This window comes from Sorex fumeus, unplaced genomic scaffold, assembly GCF_029834395.1.
Source record: "Sorex fumeus unplaced genomic scaffold, SorFum_2.1 ptg000033l, whole genome shotgun sequence".
Classification (NCBI taxonomy): Eukaryota; Metazoa; Chordata; class Mammalia; order Eulipotyphla; family Soricidae; genus Sorex; species Sorex fumeus.
In genome coordinates, this window is record NW_026606090.1 from 35,239,486 (window position 1) to 35,266,323 (window position 26,838).

Here is a 26,838-nt window from a genome sequence, read left to right on the forward strand (position 1 = left end):
ATATTCTGACGTGGGCTCGGGAGACACATGCTTTGCATGCAGGAGATCCAGGTACAATCCCCAGCACCTGAGCAGTACTCAGTTCCCCACATACCATGGAGAGTGATCACCATCCCCACACAAAGCCTCGAGTAGCCAAACACCATTCCGGTCAAATTTTTTTAAGGTCTCTCCCTAAAAAAATATGTAGAATTTTTCTAGGGCCTGTCTCTTAAAAAAAAAAAAATGAACTTTTCCCCCTACATTCCTAAAAATTCTTATAAAATTCTTCACTACCACTCTTCCTTATACTTTGATTTGTGTATTACTAAATAAGAAAAAATATATAGAAAAGCCAAAATGGGGGCAAGTTAAAAGAAGATAAAGTGTATCTTCAACATACCCTTTCCTCTAAAAAAAAAAGTCCCTCTGGGGACCAGATAGTACAGTGGGCAGGGCACTTGCCTTGTACCTGGGTTCAATTCCTAACACATCATATGGTTCCCAGCCCTTCTAAGAGTGATCCCTGAGCACCACCAAGTATGCCCGAAATCAAAGAAATGCGGGGGGGGGAGGAAAAAAGGGAAGGAAGTGCCTCTAGTATCCAGACAGGAAATAAAAAGAAAAAACAGACTTAAGCCTACTTTTTCCCAATTATAATGAGCTTTCTATGTAGTTGAAAATAAGATTTAAGGGACCAGAGAAATAATACAGTGGGTAAGGCACCAACACAGGTTCTCTCCACAGCATACAATATGGTCACCTGATTACCACCAGCAGTAATTCCTGAGTGCAGAGCCAGGGGTAACCCCTGAACACTGCCACATGTGGTCCAAAAACAATGAACACATAAAACCCAAAATTAAAAATTAAAAATATTCATAAGCTGGAAAAAGTAGTACAGTGGATAGGGAGCTTGCCCTGCAAGAGGTCAAGCCAGGTTTGCACCCCAGCACCCAATAAAACTACCTGAGAACCACAAGAAGTGATTCCTGAGTACAGAGACAGGAGGAAGCCCTGAGCACCGACAGGTGTGGCCCAAACCTTCCCCTCACCCCACTCAAAAAAAAAACCCTATTAAAAATAAGTAAGACTCAATTAAAAAGTGACTTACCTAAAATGAAAAAGTATCATGTCAATTTAAAACAGAACAAACCAATGGCACATAATTTGCAAATAATATTGCTGAGTCTGAAGAGAATGTATCTTCCTCAGTAAACAGTTAATGGCCAATGTCAACAGAAACAAAGTTATTAATGTAATTGTTTTCTCACAATCCTTCCTCTCCATTCATAAAACTAAACCTATTGGTTTAGTGAGTTATCTCACCAAGGGCTGGAGTGATAGCACACCAGTAGGGCGTTTGCCTTGCGTGTGACAAGCTTGGCCAAGCCAGGTTCAACTTCTCTGTCCCTCTCGGAGAGCCCGGCAAGCTACCGAGAGTATCTCACCTTCACAGCAAAGTTACTGGGCCCGGTCAGAGCAAATTGATGAACAACAGGATGACAGTGCTACAGTGCTCACTAAGAGCAGAAATTTTACAATAAAGGCAAGAGTAAAACTTTAATATGGGATTTTAATAGTTCTTAAAAATTTAAGAATCATCACTTAAGCTATGAACATATATATTTAAATGCTACTGGTTACAACTGTAAAATCATAGCTATGCCCGATAAGATAACTATAATAAACAAACACAATGAAGTACAACAATGCTGGGCGATGATGCAGACATTATCAGAGTACCAGAATTCTCCACGTCCAATACTACTTCATGAAAGCAGGGGTCTCGGGAAAAACTGATCTGAATGGACCCAAAAATGCAACAGAACCATCAACTGAAAAGTCCTCTAGTTAAGGATTATTTAGTAAAATGCTTTTTATGTAATCAGCACCAAGATTTGTGTGTTCAATATTCTATTTACCCTTCAAAGTAAGAAATTATAATCAAACTCTTGAAGATGTTCTTTATCTAAACTGAGTTCAATCCTAATTATTTAAAAGGGCAAGCAGTCATAACTTTATTCTACAGAACATCTGAGAAGCAATGTGCTACATATTTCTAAATAAGTATCTGAAAATATCTATAGATACTTATGCATTTTTAGCTCAACGAATAAGCTCTATATTGCTCCAAATGATATATGTGATAGTTATTCTTAGCCAACAAGGTAACCTGGAAAGATAACTGGTATTTCATGAGAAAAAGTTTACTTTTATTTTTAGGTAATAGAGAACCAAGAAGAATATATTTCTTGGGCAAAAAAAAAAAAAAAAAAAAAATAAGGGAAAACACTAGGGGAAGACACATCCATGTGAGACACCATTTTTTCCAAGACTGTCATAAGATGGATGCTAAGTGCTTTTTGGGTTTTGTTTCGTTTTTATTTTTTGAGTCACACCCAGCCATGCTTAGAGGGTACTTCCAGCTCTGTATTCAGGTATAGTTCCTGGAGGTGTTCAGGGATCACCCTATGCCAGGGTGTAGGATGACACTGCTTTGTCATTTCTCCCTTTCTCCACAAGGAGCTTAGGTTTATCTGGTTATACCCATCACAGTGCTCCTGAGGCACTTCCATTCCATTGTATTTATCTGTAAATTCTTCCCTATGCACTCCTCCCCAACCAGTTAATCAGCTTTCCCCCTAATCAGACTCTGTTAACCTGTAAGGTTAGATTCCTCAGAAATCTATGATTTTATATGTATGAGTGAAATATTGCCTTTCTCCTCTCCTTATGTCTTATGAATAGTTTGCTTTAAAGCAATGCCCTTTTTGTATAGATACAGGAAGACCATTAATATTATGCTTTGTAACTTAGAATTTAATTGGCTTTGAATATTATTCACTCCCAGGCATCTGCTTTCTCGACTTAAGCCTCAGTTGCCCTTAGTTCCTAACACCCCAAAAGCAGGGTCCCGACGAGGAACTGAATGGACCCAGGGCAAGCGGCGAGCTACCCTGGCATCGAAATAGGCCAGGCCAAAGTGCCACGATTCTTAACTATAAGTTAAGAGTTTGATCATAGACAAATGCTGTCATGATCCAAAGTAACAACGAGACTAGGATCCTGCTAGGGGTAGGAAAGACTATCTGGCCTGAGCACTGTAGTCTGAGATCGAGATGGCCCTAGGAGGGCAATTCTGTAAGTTTAAGACATTTCTTACTCTGTCCATACAAAATGATTTATATTATATATGCTTATATGTTCGTTGGACAAGGAGAGGAGAAACACACCCAGGGGATTCTGCTCTAGGGTGGATTGATCTGATAATGAGGATGTGTCCTAGGAGCGGATGTCCCCGAGGGAAAGAATTCTACCCCTATTGATTGTGATTGCACCTATGTGTAATTGTTACCCCAACCCCTCATGCTTGGGGATTTAACTAGACTATAAGAGTGGGCTGAGAGGATCAGGATCAGAATCCAGACTCCAGAAAAGGAGGATGAAGGGAGATCGAGAAGGAGAATGAAGTAGCATGGGGGAGGAAGAAGCAGAGGAGGCAGAGAACAGAGACAGGAGTGGATTGAGAGGGGATTGGAATAAACTGCAACGAAGACCAACCAATTGGGCCCTCATTTCCTTCCTTCGCCTGCCCATCACCATCGATGTTCCGGGGGTGGGGGAAGCAGCGTGAGACTACCAAACGTGGGCGGCGGAAGAGACAGAGCCGCCACCGCTGTGCTGTCTTTTTTGAGTTTACACACCAGGGTTCAAACTTGGGTCTCCTATTAAATATATATACATAATATATATTTAGACCTACTTAATATATCAATATATCAACCTTGGCATCACAAGAAGAAAATTAGATCATATGCATCCTGGCATGAAGTAATATGAAGTACCTGATACCATGCAAGATCTAAGAAATCACGAAGGATTAAGATAAAAAAGTACATTAGCCTATCAGCAGAATGTAATTAAATCCAGAACATAAGAAATTTTATCTTCAATAAACAAATACCGGTATAAAGATACAGATATATCAACTAAATGCAATGTGTAACTCTATTTTGATGGTGATTTAAAAAAACTCAATTATGAAAAGATTTTGGAGCCAAGTAAAAAATAAAACATGAACATAAAATCAGACAATCCTATGAAAACTGAATGTAATATGTACTAACACTCTGCTTCTTTAAGTGATAAAGTAAAATAAATATAATCAAAATAAAATGGTGTCTTAATTAACCTTAAAATACTCCAAGAAAGAAAACTAAGTGGAGGGGGACAAATGTGGTAAATGCTTTTAACTGCTGAAACTAGTTGGTACCAATTTTATTACAATCTCTACTTTTGATTGGGGAAAATAAACAGACTTATTATCATTTATATATATTTTGTATCACAGCAATCATTTCTTAAATTATCCCAACTGTTATGTGCTTTTTCATACCATGCTTATAAGAATCCTGATTATCCTTCTGACCACAACAGAGCTATAACTTCTTAAGAAACACTTTAGCTTGAAAGTGTCTGACTGCGCTGCTAGGGCTAGGGGATGACTGAAAGAACTGAAGCACAAGCTTTGCACCCAAGAAGCCCAGACTTAATCCTGGCACCACAGGATCTCCCGAAGAATTGCTGTGAGTAAATCAAGTCAGGTTACAGCTAAAATAACAATGAGAGAGAGAGAGAGAGAGAGAGAGAGAGAGAGACAGAGAGAGACAGAGAGAGACAGAGAGAGACCCCTGGGGGCGGCAGGGCAAAATTACCTTGAGCTTGCAGAAGTTTTAGGGTAGCTTCAGCTCTGGCTCTGGCTTCTCTCTGTGATTTAGTTAAAAGTTTCCCTTCTTTTTTCAAGCGTTCTTTTCTTTCTTTTTCCTTTTGTTTTTTCCTTTCCCTTTTTTCTTGTTCCAATCTTTCCTACAAATCAACATGTCAGATGAAAATTGTATTAGCTAACTGAATTAGAAAATTTAAGTATCAACCCAGAATTTCAAATAAAAGCAAAGTTTTAAGAGATATCAAATAAAAATATTGTAAATGTTCCGTGTAAGATTAATTCGTATATTAAACTATATGTTGGCAATGTCAGACACACAGACAACTACTTTCTTAAACTCAATAAAAAAGAGAATTTTCTGTACCTCTTCATCTTATTTTACTTAATAACAGTAAGTAATGGGTAGTGGGTAATATCCGTGATCCAAGGGGGCTATTACTGGGTATTGGACTCAGGAATGACCCCTAACAGTGCTCTAGGGATTCAAATGGAGGATCAGGGGATCCAAGTTAAGCACTTTAAATCCAGCACTTCATCCCCATCATATTTTGTTAGAACAATGTTTTGGTTTGTAACTATTTTACAGAAATTTTAGGTTAGACACAATGTCAAAATAACTAAGACATACCTCTTCTTTGCGCTTGGCTTCTAATTCTTCAAGCCTTTTTATCCTTTCTTCCTCCTCTCTTTTCTGCCTTTCTTCTTCTTCTTTAAGCTTAGCCAGAGCTTCTTGCATAGCTTTAACTGTGGCTTTGCTAGGTCCTTTCTTCTTCTCCTTTTCTTTTTCTTCCTTCTCTCCTTTTTTTTTCTTCTTGTCTTTTTTTTTTTTGTCCCCTTCATTTTCATCTACCAAAAAGAGTAATATAACAAGAATTTGTAAAAAGTTACTTCCTACTATGATTGGAAAGAGAGTACGGGAGGTAAGGCGCTTCCCTTTCATGCTTCCTATGGCAACAATTAACTCCAGAATTCAAGAACCATAATGGGACACAGCTTATGTCAACAAGCTAGCAACTCCAGGCATCAAGGTATTCTGAATACTTGTGCACTATGCACTTGAGAACCAAAAAGAGCTTAAAATAACCAGTTTGGGATTCTGAGAAATCTACAAAACTGGGACTGCCCCGAGTTGTCCTTAAGAATGCAAGAGGATACTGTCAGTAGGAAAAATACTGTTATCTATCACTTAATTATGACATCTGACATTCAGCCCTAAATTTTTATGATTTCACAAAGTAATAAAAATGATATCTTTTTTTTTTCCTTGCTTTTTGGATCACGCCTGGCGATGCACAGGGGTTACTCCTGGCTCTGCACTCAGGAATCACCCCTGGCCGTGCTCAGGGGACTATATGGGATGATGGGAATCGAACCCAGGTTGGCCCCGTGCAAGGCAAACGCCCTACCCGCTGTGCTACTGCTCCAGCCCAAAAATGATATCTTTTTTACAAAAATAAAATTACACTCAAAAACTTTACAGCATCCCACTAAAGAATTAAACTTTCATGCTTCTCTCAAAGATACCTGATAATACAGTCAGAGCGATAGTACAGTGGGTAGGCCATACGCCTAGCCAGACCCTACCAGGTGTGACAACTGACTGCAGAGCCAGAAATAAGCCCTGAGTACAACCAGTGCCCCCAAATAAAAAAATAAAAAAGATATCTGAAAATAAAAATACCCAAAGTTATATCAATTTTTCAATTAAATGTCTTCCAGTCTAATGTAAATCAGGTGGCAGCAGAACCAGGTTTAATCCCTGGTAACCCATATGATCCCCCAAGCTCACCAGGATCCTAGAGCAGAGAGCCATAAGTAAGCCCTGAGCACCACCAGGTGTGGCGCACCCCCAGACCCCCCCAAAAAAGGTAAATCATGTGGCCTTTTTAAAAATTATGAGTAAGGAATTTAATTTAAAAGCGTTTAGGCAATTGGTTCTGGCTCAGAAATATGACTCACTATATTTTGAGAAAAAACACTAATTTTAGCATGTTTTTCAGTTTGAAATGGAGTTTTAAAATAGAATTTTAATTTAACAGAGTTGTCAAAAGAAAAAACAAAACTTTCATTAGACAATTTCTTCTATCAAGAGCAAAAAGACTCTTTCATAGCCTAAAGTGACTAAAAATCTTTTGACTTTGCACAAACCATTTAAGATTCACAAGATGATACCTCTTTGATATGAACAATGTCCATCAATTCAAAGACTATTCAATGAGCAAAAGTGCCAACACTATTCAGCTATAGCTTTCAAAGGACCTCTTACAAATTGGCACCTTTTTAACCAATATCGAAATTACCTTGGGGCTATCATCATCATCATGATGACACTGTAATGTTTAAACAAACTAAATATGAATCGATGGTTTTCACCCCTTTCCTTATATTATTACCAACCTTCAGCAGCTGTGGGAGTCTCTCCTTTCTCTTCAGAGACCAGGGTTGCTCCAGTATCAAGAGACACTTTGGGTTTAACAGGTTCCTCTTCTGATCTTTTTTGAGAATCTTTTTGTTTATTTTGATCCTTTTTGCCAGTTTCTAACTCTTCTTTTTCTTTAAGCTTCCGCAGTTTTGCCTTCTCTTCGTCTCGCTTTTTCCTCTCACGCTCTTTCTTTTCTGCCTTCTTTTGGGCCACTGTTTTAATTTTGAAGGAAGAGTCATCATCTTCATTCCCACTCTCTACATTAGGACCTGCCTTGTTTTTTTGATTTTTTTTCTGTCCTTTTCTAGACTGCAAAACTTCATCTGATTCATCACCACTTTCACCTGAAGAATCTACTCTGGAACGTTCTTTAGTTCTTTTACTGTTATCTTCATCTTCTTCCGATCCATCGCATTTTTTATTAGATTTCTGAGCTTTCCCTTTAGCTTTTTTAGAAAGTTTATTAAAATCATCCTCATCATCACTTCCAGAATACACTTCCACTTTTAGCTTTGCAGTCTTCTTTGATTTTGAATCTTTATCTTCCAATTCTTCACTATCATCATCAAAACTTTGCTTTTTGCTTTTCTGTCCTTTCTTTTTCTTATCTTGTTTTGAGGTGGGTTCCTCTTCATTATTCTCGGTTGTCTGGAAAAATGGCCATCATTAGATACTAAGAGAATCTATTTCATTTTTTAAAACAATCTAGACTCATCAGATTCACATACTTCATTAACTACACATAAGAAAATTTATTCAATATGATTTTTAAATTTTTATAACAACTTAAAACTCAACCAAGGGCCAGAAGCTAGCCCAAGTCTCAGATACATTTAAGAGTTATGGTACATTTCAGAATCCAAATAATGTAAAGTTTTTAAATATCAGTACACATTTACCTACCTTCTTCAAATGGCAAAAATGCATAAAGGTTAAATGAAAAGAAAAACACCTACCCTTTTCCCATTACTTTAAGGCTTATCCAGATACATTACTTTAAAGATGCAAAATAAATCATATAGAAATTCTAAGTGGAAATGGAAAATGTATCTCCAAATGAATCAATTTTATACTTAGCAACCTACCACCAGCTACACTTAAGATTCCCAAATAAACCACTGAAAACAAAACTTTCAAGAAGTTTTTATAAATATTCTATATTTGTAAGTAACTTTCCACTCTTGACATGAAAATTTATAAACTTTTAATTAACTGTTAACATTGCTCAAAAGGTTCCCAAAAGAGATCCCTAAAATTGGCACTGGTAAGTCATGTATGTGGAATAAAGAAAGAAGTCTTTCACCTTTACTGCAGCAGTTTCTTTGTCAACTTTTATGCCTTGAGCTTCCCAAGACAATTCTTCCAGTTCTTTCAGTATATCATCTTCACTAAGAAAGAATTAAAAATATTTTTTGAGGCATGAATTAATTTAGCACGTGAATCCAGTACCAAAGGTAATTAAAAAATCAACTGTATTTAAAATATACTTACTCAAAGTCTTGTCTTTTTTTCTCCTTTTTCTTTTTCCCCTTTGACTTTTGAGGTTCCTGTTCTTTAGTAGCACCAGCTCCTTCTATTTCTGCAGCCAAAGCATCGAGATCAATGTCATCCTTAGCACTTAAATAAAAAAGAAAAACTAAGGGTTACTCAGGAGCAAAATAATCTCATTCTACCTTAGAGTATTTTTTTCAATAATTTGTCTTTTTCATGAATTGAAGTCCACCAAGAAAAATTATTTGGCAAGATTCTTCATTACAATTCTTCGTATCTACCTTTCAATCCCCAATATGTTTCAGTAAAACTCAAAGGAGCATTAATGAAGAACTCCAAGAATGAAACATGATCAAATTAAGGAAATTATTATTGATGATACCTAAGTTTTGGGATGTGTGTCCAACAGAATTTATAAAAGGGAAATAACTTAAAATAAAAGCCATATTACCTAACTACAACTAACAAATATTTAGTTACCACTTATATATTTAAACATTTAGGTTTTGTTTTTTTTTTTCTTTTTGGGTCACACCTGGTGATGCACAGGAGTTACTCCTGGCTCTGCAGTCAGGAATTACTTCTGGCAGTGCTCGGGGGACCGTATGGGATGCTGGGAATTGAACCTGGGTTGGCCGCATGCAAGGCAAATGCCCTATCCACTCCAGCCCCAACACTTAGGTATTTGTACTTGAAATACAGGAAATTTTAAAGTTTGCAGAAACATTTGTAATCTACTCTATTATTTTATTTACAATTTACAAAGTCTGGGCAAAAGATGACTGATACATATCCAAATTATAAATGAATTAATAAATAATGGTTCACTAAATACTGCAAAATCCAGAAACAAACCTACTCAATCTTTTCTATTTGGTTTAATGTCTGGCTCCATCCTGGATTAAACTGTCCTCACCTGCCAATATTTCTTGATGTGAACAAAATTAAGTTTTGGGTAAAACACAGAATAGTAAGGCGGTTAACCTTAAAAAGTAGTAGATTCAAATGAATGATACAGTAAGAAAAGAAAGCCATAGCACACGATGGCCCTCACTAAGAGAAACCTTGTTGTATCACCTTGTTTTAAAGACAATTTCACAAGAAATTCTAAAGAGAAATAACTATATGATAAATGTATTTAACGTTAAAGAGTTGAGTAGGTATCTTCAATGAAATTAGTTAAATAAGATGGCAAGCCAATCACCCAGAAATTGCAAATGTTAAGAAGTACAAAGTAATTTAGTGCTTTTATAAATAATTTGTGAAAACTGAAATGTTCCTGTTGTTATACGTTTTACTGTTCTTAGGAGAATTACAGAAAAATAAACTACAGTGGAAGTGAGTTCCTAAGAAAATCAGACACCGGCAGAAAAGCCTATAAAAATCTTAAGGAGGAACTGGAAGACTTAGTCAGGAAAAGGAAGTTGAGTATCAAATACACAAGTTAAAAAAAAAATTTCTAAAAACTTACAAAAAATGAAGTGCAGGGTACCTCAGGAGAATGCATAGAAGGATGGCTGAATAAACTGAGATTTTTACGTGTTATAAATTTCTTGAGATCTGGGGATGTGAGAAACTAAGAACTAGGAGGCACCAAACACTGTATTTTGAGGCCAGAGCAATAGCATAGCAGGTAGAGCATTTGCCTTGCACACAGCTGATCTGGGTTCCATCCTCAGCATCCCATACAGTCCCCAGAAGACTGTCAGGGGTAATTCCTGAGTGCAGAGCCAGAAGTACCTGGAAATCACTGGGTATGATCCAAAAAGCAAACCCCCCCCACCCGAGTACCATAGCACTGTAGCACTGCACTGTCCTCCCGCTGTTCATTGATTCACTCGAGCGGGTCCAGTAATGTCTCCACTGTGGCGATTGTTACTGTGTTTGGCATATCGAATACGTCAAGGGTAGCTTGTCGGCTTTGCCGTGCGGGGTAGCTTGCCAGGCTCTCCGAGAGGGGTAGAGGAATCGAACTCAGGTCGGCCAGGTCGGTTGTGTGCACAGTAAACTCCCTACCCATTGTGCTATTGCTCCAGCCCTAAGAGTACCGTATTTTTAGCAATTTTTCTTTGTGACTGAGTCAGATTTGAACACTATTATCTTCATCATTTTACACATAAAGAAACTGAGGTACAGAGAATTTGACCAAAATCACACAAGGGAAAAATGAAATTTGAACCCTCAAGTTCTCATTCCACAGTGCAAAAGAAGTCTTAATCCTACTCACATCAAAGTCACTATTCAGAAAGCTCTTTCTGGTAGCAGAATCCCAATTAATTAGGAAGACAAATTAACAAAGGCCTGATTTTGTTAACTGTAAAGACAGTTCAACTTAAAAACAATGAACAACTGATTTGCAACAGCAGCAGACAAGATGACATGAGTCAAAATAATATTAAAGAAATCAAACAGTAACACTTAAGTAATTAGGAGTCTACAGAAAACATGAGAAGAAGCAAACATAATTCCCTGGTTTCATCAAGTAACAGGAATCTAAGTCTGGCCCAGCATCAGCAACCAGTATCTCCAAGTGCCTCTGCCAGCATTTCACTCTACAGCAGCTTCTGAAGGAAGGAAAGACGAGGAGGTGGTTAATGATTGAAGCCTGGCACCTCATCTCTAAAACTTGCCAAACTTCAATCTAAACTATATTCATCCATTCAAAATAGTTTTTAGATCAGACCTTCTTCCCTGCCAAGTGCATCCTCACCACCTCCACCGACCAGCCTTGCACCCCACCACACTGCCAAATGGACCACACTGTTTCTGCAGCAGTGGCAGTGTCTGATCCTGCCCTGATTCAAATGCAAAGACCGCAAATGTGCCTCCTTCAAGAAAAGGTGCTATTCCTGCTGCCCTCAGAACTGTACTGAGTGCATCTGGGATGTACCTTCAAAGGGGCATCAAACAAATGTAGTAGCTGTGCCCGAATTTGGAGAAGCGGAGTACGAGCATCCTCCCAGGTGTACATTAGAGCAAAGTTCTGACACTGCCCATCCTTGTGGGGACCTGACCTGCTGGCTTCCAGCTATCTCTGTTCTATGAAAAAGAATGAAAGTAAACGTTCTTGTCTTAAAAAGGTTTTTAAAAAGCTTCTTGTGATGGGCTACACTTTCAGATATTCACCACCAAACATTTCGACAATACAGGACATTTGTATGCCATAAAGTCTATTACTGATTTCTGGGAAATAATGAAAGACCATTTAAAAACAAGTGTGTAATGCCCTGCCACAGAGGCAGGGTGGAGTGGGGGGATGGGGGGGTGGGAGGGATACTGGGACAGTGGTGGTGGAAAATGGGCACTGGTAGAGGGATGGGTGTTTGATCATTGTATAACTGAAACCCAAGCACAAAAATTTGTAAATCTACAACTGTACCTCGTGGTGTTTCACTAATAAAATAAATAAATAAATAAATAAATAGAAACAAGTGTGTATATCTATCTGGCAATGTGCTGACCAAATGCTAAATACAATATGCCATTAATCCTCATACAAATGTATGAAGTCAAAAGTAATTTCTAAAAGGCCACCCAGCTAACGTAACATACCAGGAATAAGCCCCAAACTGACACCATACTGTACTGTCTTCCTAAAAAAAGGGAAATAATGATATTTGAAAAATTTACTCATAGTTACAAAATGTCAGTAATCTACAACAGTGGTTTTCAACTTCAAGTCCACCATTTTCAGTCTATATGCTATACCTACCAACAACAAACAGCAGCTTTAAGATCTCAACAAACAGACTCAACTCTTAAAACCCAGCCATGCTGATTTACAGTTTTCAAAACTTTGAAGAATCTGTGAAAATATTTTCTTATTTCTCTTTCTCAACGGGGAGCCATCATATGGCCTCTTGTGGGAGCCAGGGCTATTCCAAATTGGGGTGTAGACAAGATAGCAGTAGGAAAGGGCAGCCACAGGAAGGAAAGATGGAGAAAGTGGACCACCATCAGAAAAGGTTGAGAAATACTGCACTAGACTTTTTCCTTCCTCAAAGCAGTATTATTCTTGCTATAACCCTTAGTCCTTTGTTTTCTAAATTTATTCTTTATTCTAAAATGTTTTCTAGATTTATTCTTTACTTTAAAATTATATTCATCTCCAGTTTTGCTTTATGGTTTTTAGAACACACCCTTCCTACTCCCTAAAATATGGAGGTAATAAAAGATATGTGTAAGCATTTAACAAAACAGACAAGTTTTCTTAAGTATCTTTAACTAGTCATATTTAACTGTGAAGTCATATTTAACTTTAACAATTTTTTCAGTTCTAAACATGAGACTGTTGGTCAATATGTGGTTTACATATATCAGAATCCCTCACAAAATTGTATAGGTTCTTAGAAATTGCAAAATTAATGTAAACAATGTATAACAGAACCAGTTCCATTAATAATTTCATTTAAACCTAGGCCAGGATAATTTTTTTTATCCAAATGTTAACTAAATGATTTTAGAAGCCTTGCTTTATTTCCTGTTGCTAGCTTATCTTTTCCTCCTGAAAATGTAATTTGTTGTTATTAATAATAATAATAATACAGTGTAGGGAATTGAACCCAGAGTTCCACACATGCAGAGCATAGGCTGTGCTGTTGAGCCAAAATTCCCAATGCAAATGAAATGGCTAACTTAGATAAAACGGGCACACTTCCTAGCAAGACAAACTACTAAACAGGTTCAAGGCTAGGGAAGTAGCTCTAAGAGCTGGAGCACAAGTCTGACACCACAGGGCACCAGGTTCAGTCCACAGAAACTACAGATTTCCTGAGTACTGCCAAGTGTGACTCTGGTGGTCCCTCAAAGAATCAAGAAATAAATTATGTGAACAGACTAATAAAGCAATAAAATATTTTAAAAATAATTGCACCCAATGATGCTCAGCCCAGTAAATGCAGGCCTATTTGGTACTCACACGAGTTATAAAGTATTTGGAGGCTAACAAGATCACAACTAGTAGTATTTCAGATTTAACTCAGGGCCTCAGAAATGCTATGTGCTCTAATACTGGCCAAGCTCCCTGGGTCCCTAGATTACTATTTCTTAAAATTTCCCTCCAGAAGCTCTGTGGTGAGTTCTATAAAATATTTTCAAAAGTTCAATCCTTCAGGAAAAAAGTTCAATTCACTTCCAGAATGCAAGATTCATTAAATATATATATATATATATGACAAGGCAATAACATCAACAGGTTAAAAATAAAATATGATCATACCAAGTAGTACAAAATATGTATTTCACAAAATCAAACATCTATTCAAATAACTGAGCAAATAGAGGTCAAGATCTAAACAATATCATGAACTGAAGCCTTCATAGTGTTAAGTCAATTCCTTGTAAATTCAAGCATTTTAAATCAAACACTATCACAAACCATTTTATAGATACTAATAAACTGATTAACAACTCAGAATAGTAAACACTATAACAAAAGTGGAAAATGCTGGTAGAATCATTACACCCTATTTCAAGACTGGAGTACTAGTTAAAAAAAGGCAGCTTAGATCAGCACAACAAAAATAGGCTAGAAACAAACCCACAAATAACATTATCTTCTTTCTATAACAAAAAAGCAAGGCAAATCTCTTTAAAGAGGAGTTATTTCAACATTTAGTGTTGAAAGAACTGTAAGTTCATATGAAAAAAGCCTAAAATGCAAAATCTGTTGATCCTCGGTTCAGCAATTTAAATATTGCCAAATGAAAGACTTAAAAAAAAGACCCCATTAAAGGAAAAAATATTAACGTAAAATTAAAAAGCATCTCAAGCTACAGAGAGGGTTCACATAGGTTTCAATAGGTTGAGCATTCTTTGCAGGCTAGAGGCTCTAGTCCAAGCCTCGAATCACAAAGACCATGTTCATCTCTCCCCCAACCCTCCAAGCCCCTAGCCTCCCTCACACCCAGGCCACCCTCTGCACAGAACCAGGAATAGCCCCAAGCACTGCCAGATGTGGCCCCCAAAAGAAAAAAAATTAACAATCTGACCTAAAAAGGATACTGGTAAGAAAAAGAAAACATAAATCATACAGTGAGAAAATTAAGAACTGCGTCCAAAATAAAGAGCTGCTTAGACTCAATAAAAGTTACATTTAAATACTGGTAAAACAGGTAAAAGATCAAAAGAGTCCACTTGAATCAAATGAAAACATAGCAGTGTCCCAATGATAAAAATGCCTCATGTTTAACTTTCCAAGTGTGGAGAGCACACAGTGGCTTCCAAAGAGCACTCTGAAAAGAGAATAAACAAGTTAACTTTACAGAATAAAACCTAAAAACAAGTACCACATCTCAACCAGGTGTATCAATGACAACATCAGAAAATGCTATAATCTGAGGAACTAGTATAGACCAGGAGGCCAGAAAAAAAAAATGACAAAATATAATGTGCTATTGTGTATGGATAAATATGAGAAAGTAAAAAAGAAGCGGAGGTCGGTCCTGCACAAGCCAGTCGGAGATTTGAGATCTCGGGGCCGAGATCTCCAAGTCTACTCGGATTGGAGTCGAGCATCCTCCACCCAGATCCTCCAAATTCCAGTGGGCGGGGGTCACACCCACCAACTGGCCCCCTGGCGCCGTGTAATCCCATCAGCGGCCAAGACTCAGAGACTATAAAAACCAGCTCCCGGAACCGTGCGGCCGCAAATGCAGCCGCACAACATCTTATTATAACACCTCATTCCTACTTTGACAAACTGGCAGGCTACGGAATGTAGCCTGCCCACACGGCAGAGTCTGGCAAACTCCCCGTGGCGTACCCAATATGCCAAATACCAGTAACGATGATGGGTCTCATTCTCCTAAAGAGCCTTGAATATAACCTCAGGGCCAGGATGAAGGAGACGTTACTGGGGCCTGCTCGAGGCAATCGACGAATAACAGGATGATTTGTGATTTTTGATTTGTGAAAAAAGAAGCAAGTTAATATCAGAGCAAGATATACATCTTCCTTCATTGCAGCAAATGTACAACACAGTGTAAGATGTTAAAAATAAGGAAAACTGGGTATGATATACAGGAACTCTAAAGTGTTTTCTGTATACCTGCTTATTTATTTATTGGTTTTAAGGCCACACCTGGCAGAACTCAGGGGACTACACAAAGTGCCAGAGATCAAACTGCAGTCAGCCACATGCAAGGAAACACCCAGTACTATTTCTCCAATTCTGATAATTTCGTATTTTTTTAACCTGAAGGATACCATAACATATGTAATCATTACAAAAATAAAATAATTTGGTATGAATCTAATATATAAAAAGGATAACTTACTGAAAAATTTTAAATACTGTTAAAACAAACCCAAGATAACAAAAATAAAATGAAGAGATATGGTAAGTTCAAAAGCTTTAAGATTCATAGTAAACAATTCTCTCAGAAATGAAATATAAAGATTAAGGCACTTTCAATCAAAACCCCAGGAGGATTTTGAGGAATACAGCCAATATAGACAAGATCACTCTGATCTTCATATGGAAATCCAAAAGAACTTGACAGACTAAAACAAAACCAGATTTCAAAACTAAATATACCGTATAATAACCAAAGTATGCGGTACTGGTAGGAGAGTACAGAGATCAATCGAACAGAACCCCAAAACAGATCCCATGTAAGTATCTTTGACAAGGTACAAACCAACTCAATGTCAGAAAGATAGCTTTATTCAACAAATGATGAAGTTAAATAAATATACATACAAATTAAATTAAAATACTATTTACACAAAAATCAAGTCAAGGGGAGATAGTATAGCAGGTAAGGCACTTTCCTTACATGTGGCTGACCCAAGTTTGATCCCCAGTACCATATGGTCCCCACCCTCCAAGATGAGACCTCTGAGCACAGAGCAGGAAGCCTTAAGTTCAGCCAGGTAGCACTGGAACACTGTCCTCCATTGTTCATTGATTTGCTCAAGTGGGCACCAGTAACGCCTCCAATATGAGATTTGTTACTGCTTTTGGCATATTGAATATGCCATGGGTAGCTTGCCAGGCTTTGCCATGTGGGCAGAGTACTCTCGGTAGGTTGCTGGGCTCTCCCAGAGGGGTGTATATAAAGTAACATGAGACTGATACCCAAGGACAGTAGATACAAGGGCCATAGTTGGAAACCTGTCCCATGAGCTGAAGAAGGCAGCTGAAATAGATAAGGGATCACTAAGACAATGATGGTTGGAAGAATCATTCAGGATGGAAGATGTGTGCGAAAAACAAATAATCCAAACGGGATAACTTCTTTGTATTTGTATTGCAAGCCATAATGTTCAAAAGTACAGAGCGAGAACAGGGGAAATTTTCTGCCATGGAGGCGGGGGTGGGTTGGAAAGGAGGGGAGGTATATTAGGGACATTGGTGGTAGAGAATGTGCACTGGTGGAGGGATGGGTGTTCGATCATTGTACGACTGAAACTCAAACATGAAAGCTTTGTAAACTGTATCTCATGGAGAAAGACAGAATGACAAAGAAAGAAAGAAAGAAAGAAAGAAAGAAAGAAAGAAAGAAAGAAAGAAAGAAAGAAAGGAGGGAGGGAGGGAGGGAGGGAGGGAGGGAGGGAAGGAAGGAAGGAAGGAAGGAATGAAGGAAGGAAGGAAGGAAGGAAATTCAGTCAGGTATGGAAAAAAAACAGACAAAATTGTCAAGAACCAAAAAAAAGCATTGAAATTGAAAATTTTTAGAAAAAAAATCAAAATCCTTAGGCTTAAACTAGGCAGAGTTTGAAGACTTGAAATTTAGAGTACAGTACTCCCCCCAAAAGTGGACTTCATCAACATTACAAAACTTGACTATGCAAAAAACAAAAATCAAAAACTAAAGCAAAAAAAAAAATTTTAAATAAACTATATGAAGGTAATGGGGAAAAATGAATGTACAGAATGGAAGAGAAGTATCTGCAAATGATGTATCTGAAAAAGGACTAACTCTAGAATACAGGAAAACTTTAAAACAAATATTCCAGGACTAGAGATGAAGCTCAGGCAACAAAGAAAATACCTTATCATGTCTGAAGACCTCGGGTGTACTCCCCTTAAGCTCCTTGAACACCAATGAGTGTGACCCTGATGGGCCAGAACACCAACAAATATGGCCCTCTGCAACAAGACCTAACAAACCAGGTAAAAGACATGGGGAAAATGCACTTAGTGAAAATTAGCTTTTTAGGAAATGCACACTAAAAACAAAATGGATCATCAGAGACCAAGAGAATGCCTCCACCTCTACAACAGTATAGTGGGGGATGTTGTTCTTTTGGCAGTTCTTGGGGGACCATATGTGATGCTGAGGATCAAAACCCAGGTTGTTTTCAAGTGCTGAACTCACTGTACTACTGAGGCAAGCAGAGAGAAGGGAAGGTCCATAGCGATGGAATTTTTGAGAACTAATAATCAAGTAACACAGAAGCAGCAAGAATTAAGGCCAATGCCCGATAAGATCTTGCTGGCACCAGTGACAGACTTTGTGGAGCTGGATGCCACCGAAACACAAACTTCAGCAGAAACAGACTGCAATTAAGGAACCAAAGATTTATGACACTTGAATGACCCCCAGCTCTTTGGGCGAAAACCCAGACGAAGACAGCCAACCCTTACAACGAACTCTTATCTAGCTAGAAAGCCCCATGTGGGGGCAGACTGGAGAAACCCTATAAAAGCCATCTAGAACAAAGAAAGGGTGCACATATGCTGCCTGACCCCACGTGCTGCTTGCCCACATGGCCAAGCACCTATGTCATCCACATCTCCCCTCTAGAGATGTGTACTGAGGCTCTCTCCACTTTTGGAGAAGCCCACGTTCTCCCTTAAGCGCATTACTCTCACTTTCTCTCCCTCGTTCCCCTTCCTTAAAAAACCTCCAAATAAAATCAGTTTTTACTTCACTGCTCATCTACTTCTGAAATTCCTTTCTGCCGAGGAAGGCAAGAACCTATAAACCCTGTGTAAGGCCTAGGACTGACTCTCCTTTCCCGCAAAGAGCAAATCCTTACTCCATCCTGATTAAAACAAGAAAACAAGCCAAAGAAACCCCTCTCACTAAAATGGAGGTTGAATGTAAAGCCTCAATGTAAATTTACCATAAACCCACAGCAAACACCATTCTCAGCGGTGAAAAACTGAAAGCCTTCTCTCTCTGACTGGCACACAAGGCTGCCAGCCTTCACCACTACTATTCAACATAGTATTAGAAGTTCTAGCCATAGCAATTAGGCAAGAAAGAGAAAGTATAGGCTGAAAAGAAGTCAAGCTCTCACTATTCATGGACAACACACTGTACTTAGGAAACCCTCTAGACTCTAAAAGATAATAAACAATATACTTGCACGATAGCACAGCGGTAGGGCGTTCGCCTTACACGCGGCCAACATGGCCGACCCGAGTTCGATTCCTCCGCCCCTCTCGGAGAGCCCGGCAAGCTACCGAGAGTATTCGATATGCCAGACACAGTAACAACAAAGTCTCCAATGGAGACGTTACTGGGCCCGCTCAAGCAAATCGATGATCAACGGGAGGGCCTTTACCTTTACCTTATACTTGCACAGTAACAAAGCAGACTATAAAAATCAAATGTGCAGAAAGCCACAGGTTTCCTATTTGCAAATAATAAAATAGAAAAAAAAAGGCTAGAGAGATAGCACAGCAGTAGGGTGTTTGCCTTGCATGCGGCCGGCCCAGCCCACCAGGGTTAAATTCCTCTGCCCCTCTTGGAGAGCTTGGCAACCTACTGAGAGTATCTCACCTGCACGGCAAAGCCTGGCATATTCGATATGCCAAACACAATAACAACAAGTCTCACAATGGAGACATTACTGGGTCTGCTCGAGCAAATTGATGAACAACAGGTGAATAGTGCTACAGTGCTATAGAAAAAAGAAAAAGAAAAAATTTTAATCCATTCACAATTGTGCCTCACAAAAAATCAATTATAAGGGATCAGCTTAACAAAGGATGTTAAAGACTTATACAAAGAAAACTATAAATCCCTAGTAAAATAAGAGGGCATGACAAAATGGTAATATACCCCCTGTTCATGGATGGGAAAAACCAGTATAGCCAAAATGACAATCTTGCCCAGAGCACTAGACAGATTCAACACAGTTCCTTTAAAAATGCCCATGATATTTTTAGGACACAGACTGAACAGTTTGAAATTTATATGGGAAAATAAAACCTCCCCCAAAGCCTTGAAGAAAAAAATAAAGATGGGAGGGTCTCTTTCCCCAACTTCAAAATATATTATAAAGTTGTAGTAATCAAATAATAATAATAGTAAAGGACTGGAACATGACAGACTTTCAGCTCAATGAAACAGAACTGAGAGTCCAGAAACAAATCCTCATGTATATGAATACATGTTTGACAACGGAGAAAAAAGTATAAAGTGAAGCAAGTAAAGTCTCTTCAACAAATAGTACAGGGAAAATTGGCCAGCCTAATGCAAAGAAAAAAATTCAAACCCCTTTCTAACAATATGCATAAAAAAGTCAAATCAAACTGACTTACGAAGGCACCAACACAATAGTATAGCAGGTACAGTGCTTGCCTGGTAAGCAGCTGATCTATGTTCAATCCCTGGCACCATACTTGGTCCCCCCAAACACTACCAGAAATAATCTGAGTCCAGAAACAGGAGAAAACCCCGTTTTCCAGGTGTGGCCCAAAAACAAACCAAAAAATAGATTAAAGACCTTACGATCAGACTTAAAGAGGAAAACATAGGTAGGATACCTGATATATATCTCTAGCTAGAGATACCTTATCTTCAATGATTCAATGCCTTTAGTTCAGCAAACAGAAGCAAAGATAAATGGAAATGAATAAACCTAAGAAGCTTTTGCATTGCAAAAGAAACAATGAGCAGAATAAAGATACCTCACAGAGGGGGGATGGGGGAGAGAATATTTGCCCACCATTCATCTGATAATAGGTTAATATTCAAAGCATTGGTAGAACCTAACAAGAACAAAACCAAACCCATCAAAAAATGGGGTGAAGAGATGAACAGGAAACTCCTCAAAGACATACAGATAGCCAAAATATGCTCTATATCACTTATCATTAGGGAAATGAAAATCAAAACAATAATGAGATAACATCTCACACCAATGAGACTGGTACACATCACACAGAACAAAAACAACCAGTATTAGCATGTGGACTGGTCTGGTCTTTGGAAAACAATATTCACACTTCTCAAAACAACAGAATAGAAAGCAGGTAGGTTGTTTGACTTGCACACCGTCGACCAGGGTTCGATCTCTGGCATGCCATATGATCCCCCGAGCACCCCCAGGAGTAACTCTTGAGTGCAGAGCCAGGAGTAATCACTGAGCATCGAAGAAAACAATAAAAATACTAGAAATTGAGATTCCATATGATCCATCAATTCTACTACTTAACATCTACTTCAAGGGCCCAAAAGCTCTATTCAGAAAAGACATTTACACTCCTATGAGTCACTGCAGCACTACACACAACAGTCAATAGCCTATGAACAATAGTTGTTTACTCAGTGTAAATAACCTGAGTGTACTAGATGACTGGATAAAGAAACTATGGTAATATACATAGATGAAATAATGCAATTTACTCTGTGGATGGATCTGTAAAGTACCATGCAGAGCGTCAATCAGGAGACCAACAGAAACAGAACGATCTCCCTCACATGTGGGATAAGGAACTTTTGGCAAGTAAGATGAGGGGTGCACGCTGGGATGCTGGGTGAGGAAGACACCCTGGTGGAGAGTGTGGTGCTGGAAAGTTTAATGCACAGAACCAGACCATTATACATATTCTAAGTCAGGGTTTCAAAAGAACCAACTCTGACGTGCTTGCTGCAGAAATGAATTTTAGAAGTAGACAAGCAGTGAAGTAAAAACATTTTATTTAGAGGTTTTTTTTAAGGAAGGGGAAGGGAGAGAAAGTGAGAGTAATGTGCTCAAGTTTCAAAAGAACCAACCCTGACCGGCTCGCTGCTTCACCTTGGCAGATGAGGCTTGCCCTCTGGCTGAGATCACTGGGCCTATTGTGGATTGGGAGGTAGAACCCCTCCCTACCAGGTGGGCCCAGCAGCCTCCACAGCAGCTCCTGAAGTGTGCAGCTCCAAGCCGCTGTGCGACATTCAACAAATTACTTGCGGCTCAGTTACTCTTCCTATCATTCTTTGAGGATGGGCAGAGACAGAGAGGAATCCCCAATTTAATTCCTTAGTAACTTCCAGGGGTGGAGGTTGAGGGATGGACACACAGAGAGGACACAACTTCAAAGACTCATCTCCAACACAGCAGGAACACTAGAAAAACCCACCAAGCTCAAGGAGTGAAAACAGTATCACTGAAGACATAACCAACACCAATAAACCCTCAGAAAGGGTCCTTAGTGGCACTATGATGAGGCCGTTCAATGAGTTCAAAGAAACAAGAGGACAGATTGTTAGCAAAGCACAAGCACATATGAGTCAAAATGAAAAGACTATTACAGTCAGAAATTATAGAAACGAAGAACATGGTAGCTGATATTTAAGAAGTGAGTAGAAGTTCTTAAGGGAGTAACAGAAGCTGAGTAAACCATCAAGTAGCTCCAAGATGAGCAGGAGAAAACTGCTAGTATACAAAAGGTAGAAAACAGTCTGAAAGGAAACAAATAGCACACCAGAGAATTATGGGATGAGCTCCAGAGGAGTAATATAAAAATCATCAGAGTCCCTGAAAAACAGGAAGGCAAATATGATGCAAAAAAAAAAAAAGTTAAAGAAATCATCAACAAGGGGGGGCTGGAGCGATAGCACAGCAGGTAGGGCGTTTGCCTTACATGTGGCCAACCCAGGTTCAATTCCAGCATCCAGCATCCCATATGGCACCCCGAGCACCGCCAGGAGTAATTCCTGAGTGCAGAGCCAGGAGTTACCCCTGCGCATTGCCAGGTGTGACCTAAAAAGCTAAAAAAAAAAGAAAAAGAAAAGAAAAAGAAAGAAATCATCAACAAGAACTTCCCAGAATCGAGTATTATAAGCATTGAGATCCAAGAGGGCTGAAGAAAATAGATTCAATTAGGAAAACTCCAAGACACATGACACTCAAAATGACAAAATCCAAAGATAGAGACAGAATACCGAATGCAACAAAATCTCTAAACAAATTTACATACAAAGGAAAGCCTGCAAGATGTATTAAATGAGATTCTACAAAGCCAGAATATGGAAGGATATAGTATAAACTCAAAAACATGAACACCTCACCAAGCATTCTTTAACCAGCTATGCTATCATTCAGATCTGAAGGAACTACAGGAACTATACAGAGCTTCATGGACAGGCAACAGCTAGGGAATCCATAGACTTGAGACTAGTTTTTCAAGAAGCACTTAAAGAGCTCCTTTAAAGGACAGAAGAAACTTCCCTTCATGTGACACTCACTAATTTTGGTGCACATGGTTGTCCTCTATTAGATTAAGTTAAAAAGATAAAGCAATTCATCATTACAAACTGGATTTTATTGATTAATTTTCTGATAATTTTACTTGCCATTCCTTAAGTTTTATTGAACCAAGTAACAGGAAATAAATTTGCTATATGCTTTCCAAGGGTATGCTGGGGTGTGAAAAAAAAAAAAAACCTGAGGATATTGGTGGAGGGAAAGGAAGGAACACTGGTGGTAGGAGTGGCATTAAAGTGTTCTATGCCTAAAACAACTCTATTATGAACAACTTTGTAAATCATGGTGTCTCAATAAACATTCCTGAAAAATAAGATGAACTATGAACAAAAAAAAAGTGCCTGTCAAGGAGGCAAACTGGGGTATGACAAGGAAACTAAGGACAGAAGTAGAGAAAAGTTGGTAAGTGGTAGAATTTATGTTGAAACATCATACACCTGTAACTCAACTATGCTTCGTAAATCATGGTGCCTTAATAAAACATTCACTTCAAAATAAATTATTTTAATTCTGCTTTGGAGGCAGGGTTTGGGGTTCGGAATGGAAACATCCAAAATATGGTGGTGGGAAGGTGTAATGGTGGTGGGATTGATGCTCAAGTATTAAATGTAATGAAACATCGTGAACAACTTTATAAAAATAAAATTAAAAAACTTAAAAATAAAGCATTAACTTAAAAATCTATAGGAGTAACAATATTGTAAATCCCAATAAAATAAATTTTATAATTTTTAAAAAATTTTATAAATTTATAAAATAAAAATTATTTTTTAAAAACTGAAACTGGAGCCGGAGCAACAGTATGGGGGTAGGACATTTGCCTTGCATGCGGCCGACCTGGATTCAATCCCCAGCATCCCATCTGGTCCCCCAAGCACTGCCAGGAGTAATTCCTAAGTGCAGAGCCAGGAATAACCCCTGAGCATCACTAGGTGTGAACCAAAAACAAAAACAAACAAACAAAAAACTGTGCAACTGTCTATGTTCTGCAATATGCTATTACTGGAAAGAAAGGAGTAGGTACCTAGAGGGCTCTTGTATTATTCTTTTAACTGCATATAAATCTGCAACTGTTTTTTTAAAAAAAAATTTAATTCTAAATAAAAAGGTAAACAGACTGGAGGGGGGGACTTTATCTGATGAAGGATTTGTCTATAATAAAGAGCTCCTATAATGCAGTATTAAATAATACAACTTTTTCTTTCGTTATGTCCTGGGGTCACACCCTGCAGAGCTCAGGTATCACTAGGGTCGCACCCAGTGATGTTTGGGAGAACATGTGGTGCTAGGGATCAATTCAAGGTTGCCACAAGACTTGTAATGGGAATTGTAAAACCTAACTAAAATTACTGGACAGGTCAGGGAGATGATTCTAAGGGCTGGAGAACAGTTTTGAATGTTGGAACACCAGATACATTCCCTGACACTTACGGTACCCTGAACATCACTGGGTGCAACTTCCAAGTACAGAACTACGAGTTGTCCCCAAATACCATGAGGTCTGACCCTGAAACAAATAAAATATGAGGCAACATCACTACTATACTTTTATCAATTAACAAAGCCATTAACTGTTGACTCTGTGTATGCATGCAAGGTCAGTTTAAAGTCAAAATGCAAAAAAGAAATAGTATACATAAATTCTAACTAAATATATGAGAAAAAGACAAAACTAAAGAAAATAAAAACAAAACATGGCAAAAATTCACAAAAATTTAAAAAAAAAGGATGTCTGAAAGGTTAACTATACCATTAATCTCACACACACACTCACACACATACACACACACACACACACACCTGAATTTAAACTCAAGATACTTTACCACATCAGCACTGTCAGTAACACTGTCCTCCCGTTGTTCATCAATTTATGCTCAAGCGGGCCCAGTAAAGTCTCCACTGTGAGACTTGTTGTTACTGTGTTTGGCATATTGAATATACGTCATGGGTAGCTTGCCAGGCTTTGCCGTGCAGGCGAGATACTCTTGGTAGCTTGCCGGGCTCTCTGAGAGGGGCAGAGGAATAGAACCCATGCCGGCCTCGATCAGCCACGTGCAAGGCAAATGCCCTACAACCATGCTATCGCTCCAGCCCTGTTTAAAATAGTAGGTTTTAAAAAATAAACACTATGAATCCCTATTAACTCATTTAGTAATGCTATAACTGATTAACTTTGGAAGTGTTTTCTTGGGTAGAAAACATACACAAGCATCAAGATCTTCTAAAGTTTTACAGCAGCATCAAGAGCAGTAACTAAAACAATTAGTCCAGCTTCTTCCCCTGAAGAAATTATCTCTTAGCATTTGTCAGGAGTCAAAAAGGGAAGTTAATGGTGTCTTTGTCATTTCTAAGCAATGATCAACTGAGATTCTAACTCTGTACTGTGAGGATAGATCTGCAGAGCGTACCTCACTGAAGTTTAACATGGATGTGTCATCTGTGTGAATCAAACCACATTCAACTGTGAGTGACCAGTGGCAGGTGTAAACACCAACCAGGTGTAATGGTGGTGGGATTGATGCTCAAGTATTAAATGACAGGGTCTTAAGGCATTTGCAACAAAAAGATTTGCCACTGTGTTCCCACAGTCATGTGTCGACTCCGATAACCTTATGTGTTAGAATCTGGCACAACTAAGAATCAGTACATTTTAAAAGACCGCTGCCTGCAAGGCAGCCCTCAGGGCCCACTGGCCCTGTCAGCCAGCCCAGGCCCTTTTGCGACCAGATCCCAGCTTTTCATCTTCGTGAGATCTTCCCTGCTGTCTTGATCCTCCACTGGGTATTTCTCTTTTGACACAGACAGGAGCCCGACACCCATGAGTTGTGACAAGTCAACACAAATCCCAAGCCCTCCTTGCCAGGCCTTCAACCATTATCTGAGTGCATAAGTAAGCAATACCTGGGTAAGAGGTCCAGGCTCAGGGCTACTTGTGGTGGTGGTAACATTTAAGTCCCTTCGCCCTTTGTAAATTATTTTACTGAGTTCTTTCATATAAGGATGAGCATAAAGGGTGTATCAAATAAAATACATCAACATTTCCCTTTTCACTGACACTAAGTTCCATGAAGCTTTGAAGTCTGAGTATCAGCCTATTGGTCAGGTAAAGCCGGAATCCCTGCTGCCAATATTAAGGTGAATAGCCATGGCAGGTTGGCCTAACCACTCAGATTTACTTATTTATTAATGACACTGCTTGAAAGGGGTTCAAGGGAGTCACTGTGGGAAAGAAATGAAACAAATCCATCATTTTCAAAAAAATCCATCAATTCTAAAATGACATTTTAGATAAAACCAAATTTCTTTGTACATAAAGGAGTAGCATCAACATAGATGATCTTGCTTTGTTTTCTACTCAATATTCCTCTTTGGGCCTATTTTCCTTGCCCAGAGGATTTGGAAAAAGCACTAAAGCACTGAAATGATTAGGTTGCAAACTTTATTATTTCAGGAATAAAAACAAGTTTTTGGTATGCCAGAGGAGTGGCCAATAAAAATGGCTGGAAAATTCTGGCCCGTGCCATCATGGCCTGAGTGGGTTGAGACACTTTGCCCTTCTGCATGATGGTAGTGCCAGTTGTGACTAAAGTGAGTGGACTTTTAGTGTAATTTTTTTTTCCTAATCAAGATAATCCAGAAATGTGGGTTTTGAAACCAAACCATTTAACAATGCCAAAACAATTGGCATCTAAACTTTGATAGCTGATTTAGAAGGAATCACTTGATTCCTTTTTTGATTGTACAATTCTAGAGATCTTTTCCCCTTCCCCTCATGGAAGTAGTT

At 38.6% G+C, this 26,838-nt stretch overlaps 1 protein-coding gene across 1 annotated transcript in view; it reads right to left on the bottom strand.

Annotated features, from left to right (window-relative positions):
- Window positions 1-26,838, bottom strand: part of EIF5B (eukaryotic translation initiation factor 5B) — a 59,330-nt gene that overhangs the window by 24,356 nt on the left and 8,136 nt on the right. The window contains exons 2-6 of the mRNA XM_056116732.1: window positions 8,622-8,747; window positions 8,434-8,518; window positions 7,106-7,778; window positions 5,337-5,554; window positions 4,698-4,848 (exon numbers count right to left, since the gene is read on the bottom strand). Of these exons, the coding sequence (XP_055972707.1) occupies window positions 4,698-4,848; window positions 5,337-5,554; window positions 7,106-7,778; window positions 8,434-8,518; window positions 8,622-8,747 (1,253 nt within the window). The remainder of the gene's footprint in view (window positions 1-4,697; window positions 4,849-5,336; window positions 5,555-7,105; window positions 7,779-8,433; window positions 8,519-8,621; window positions 8,748-26,838) is intronic.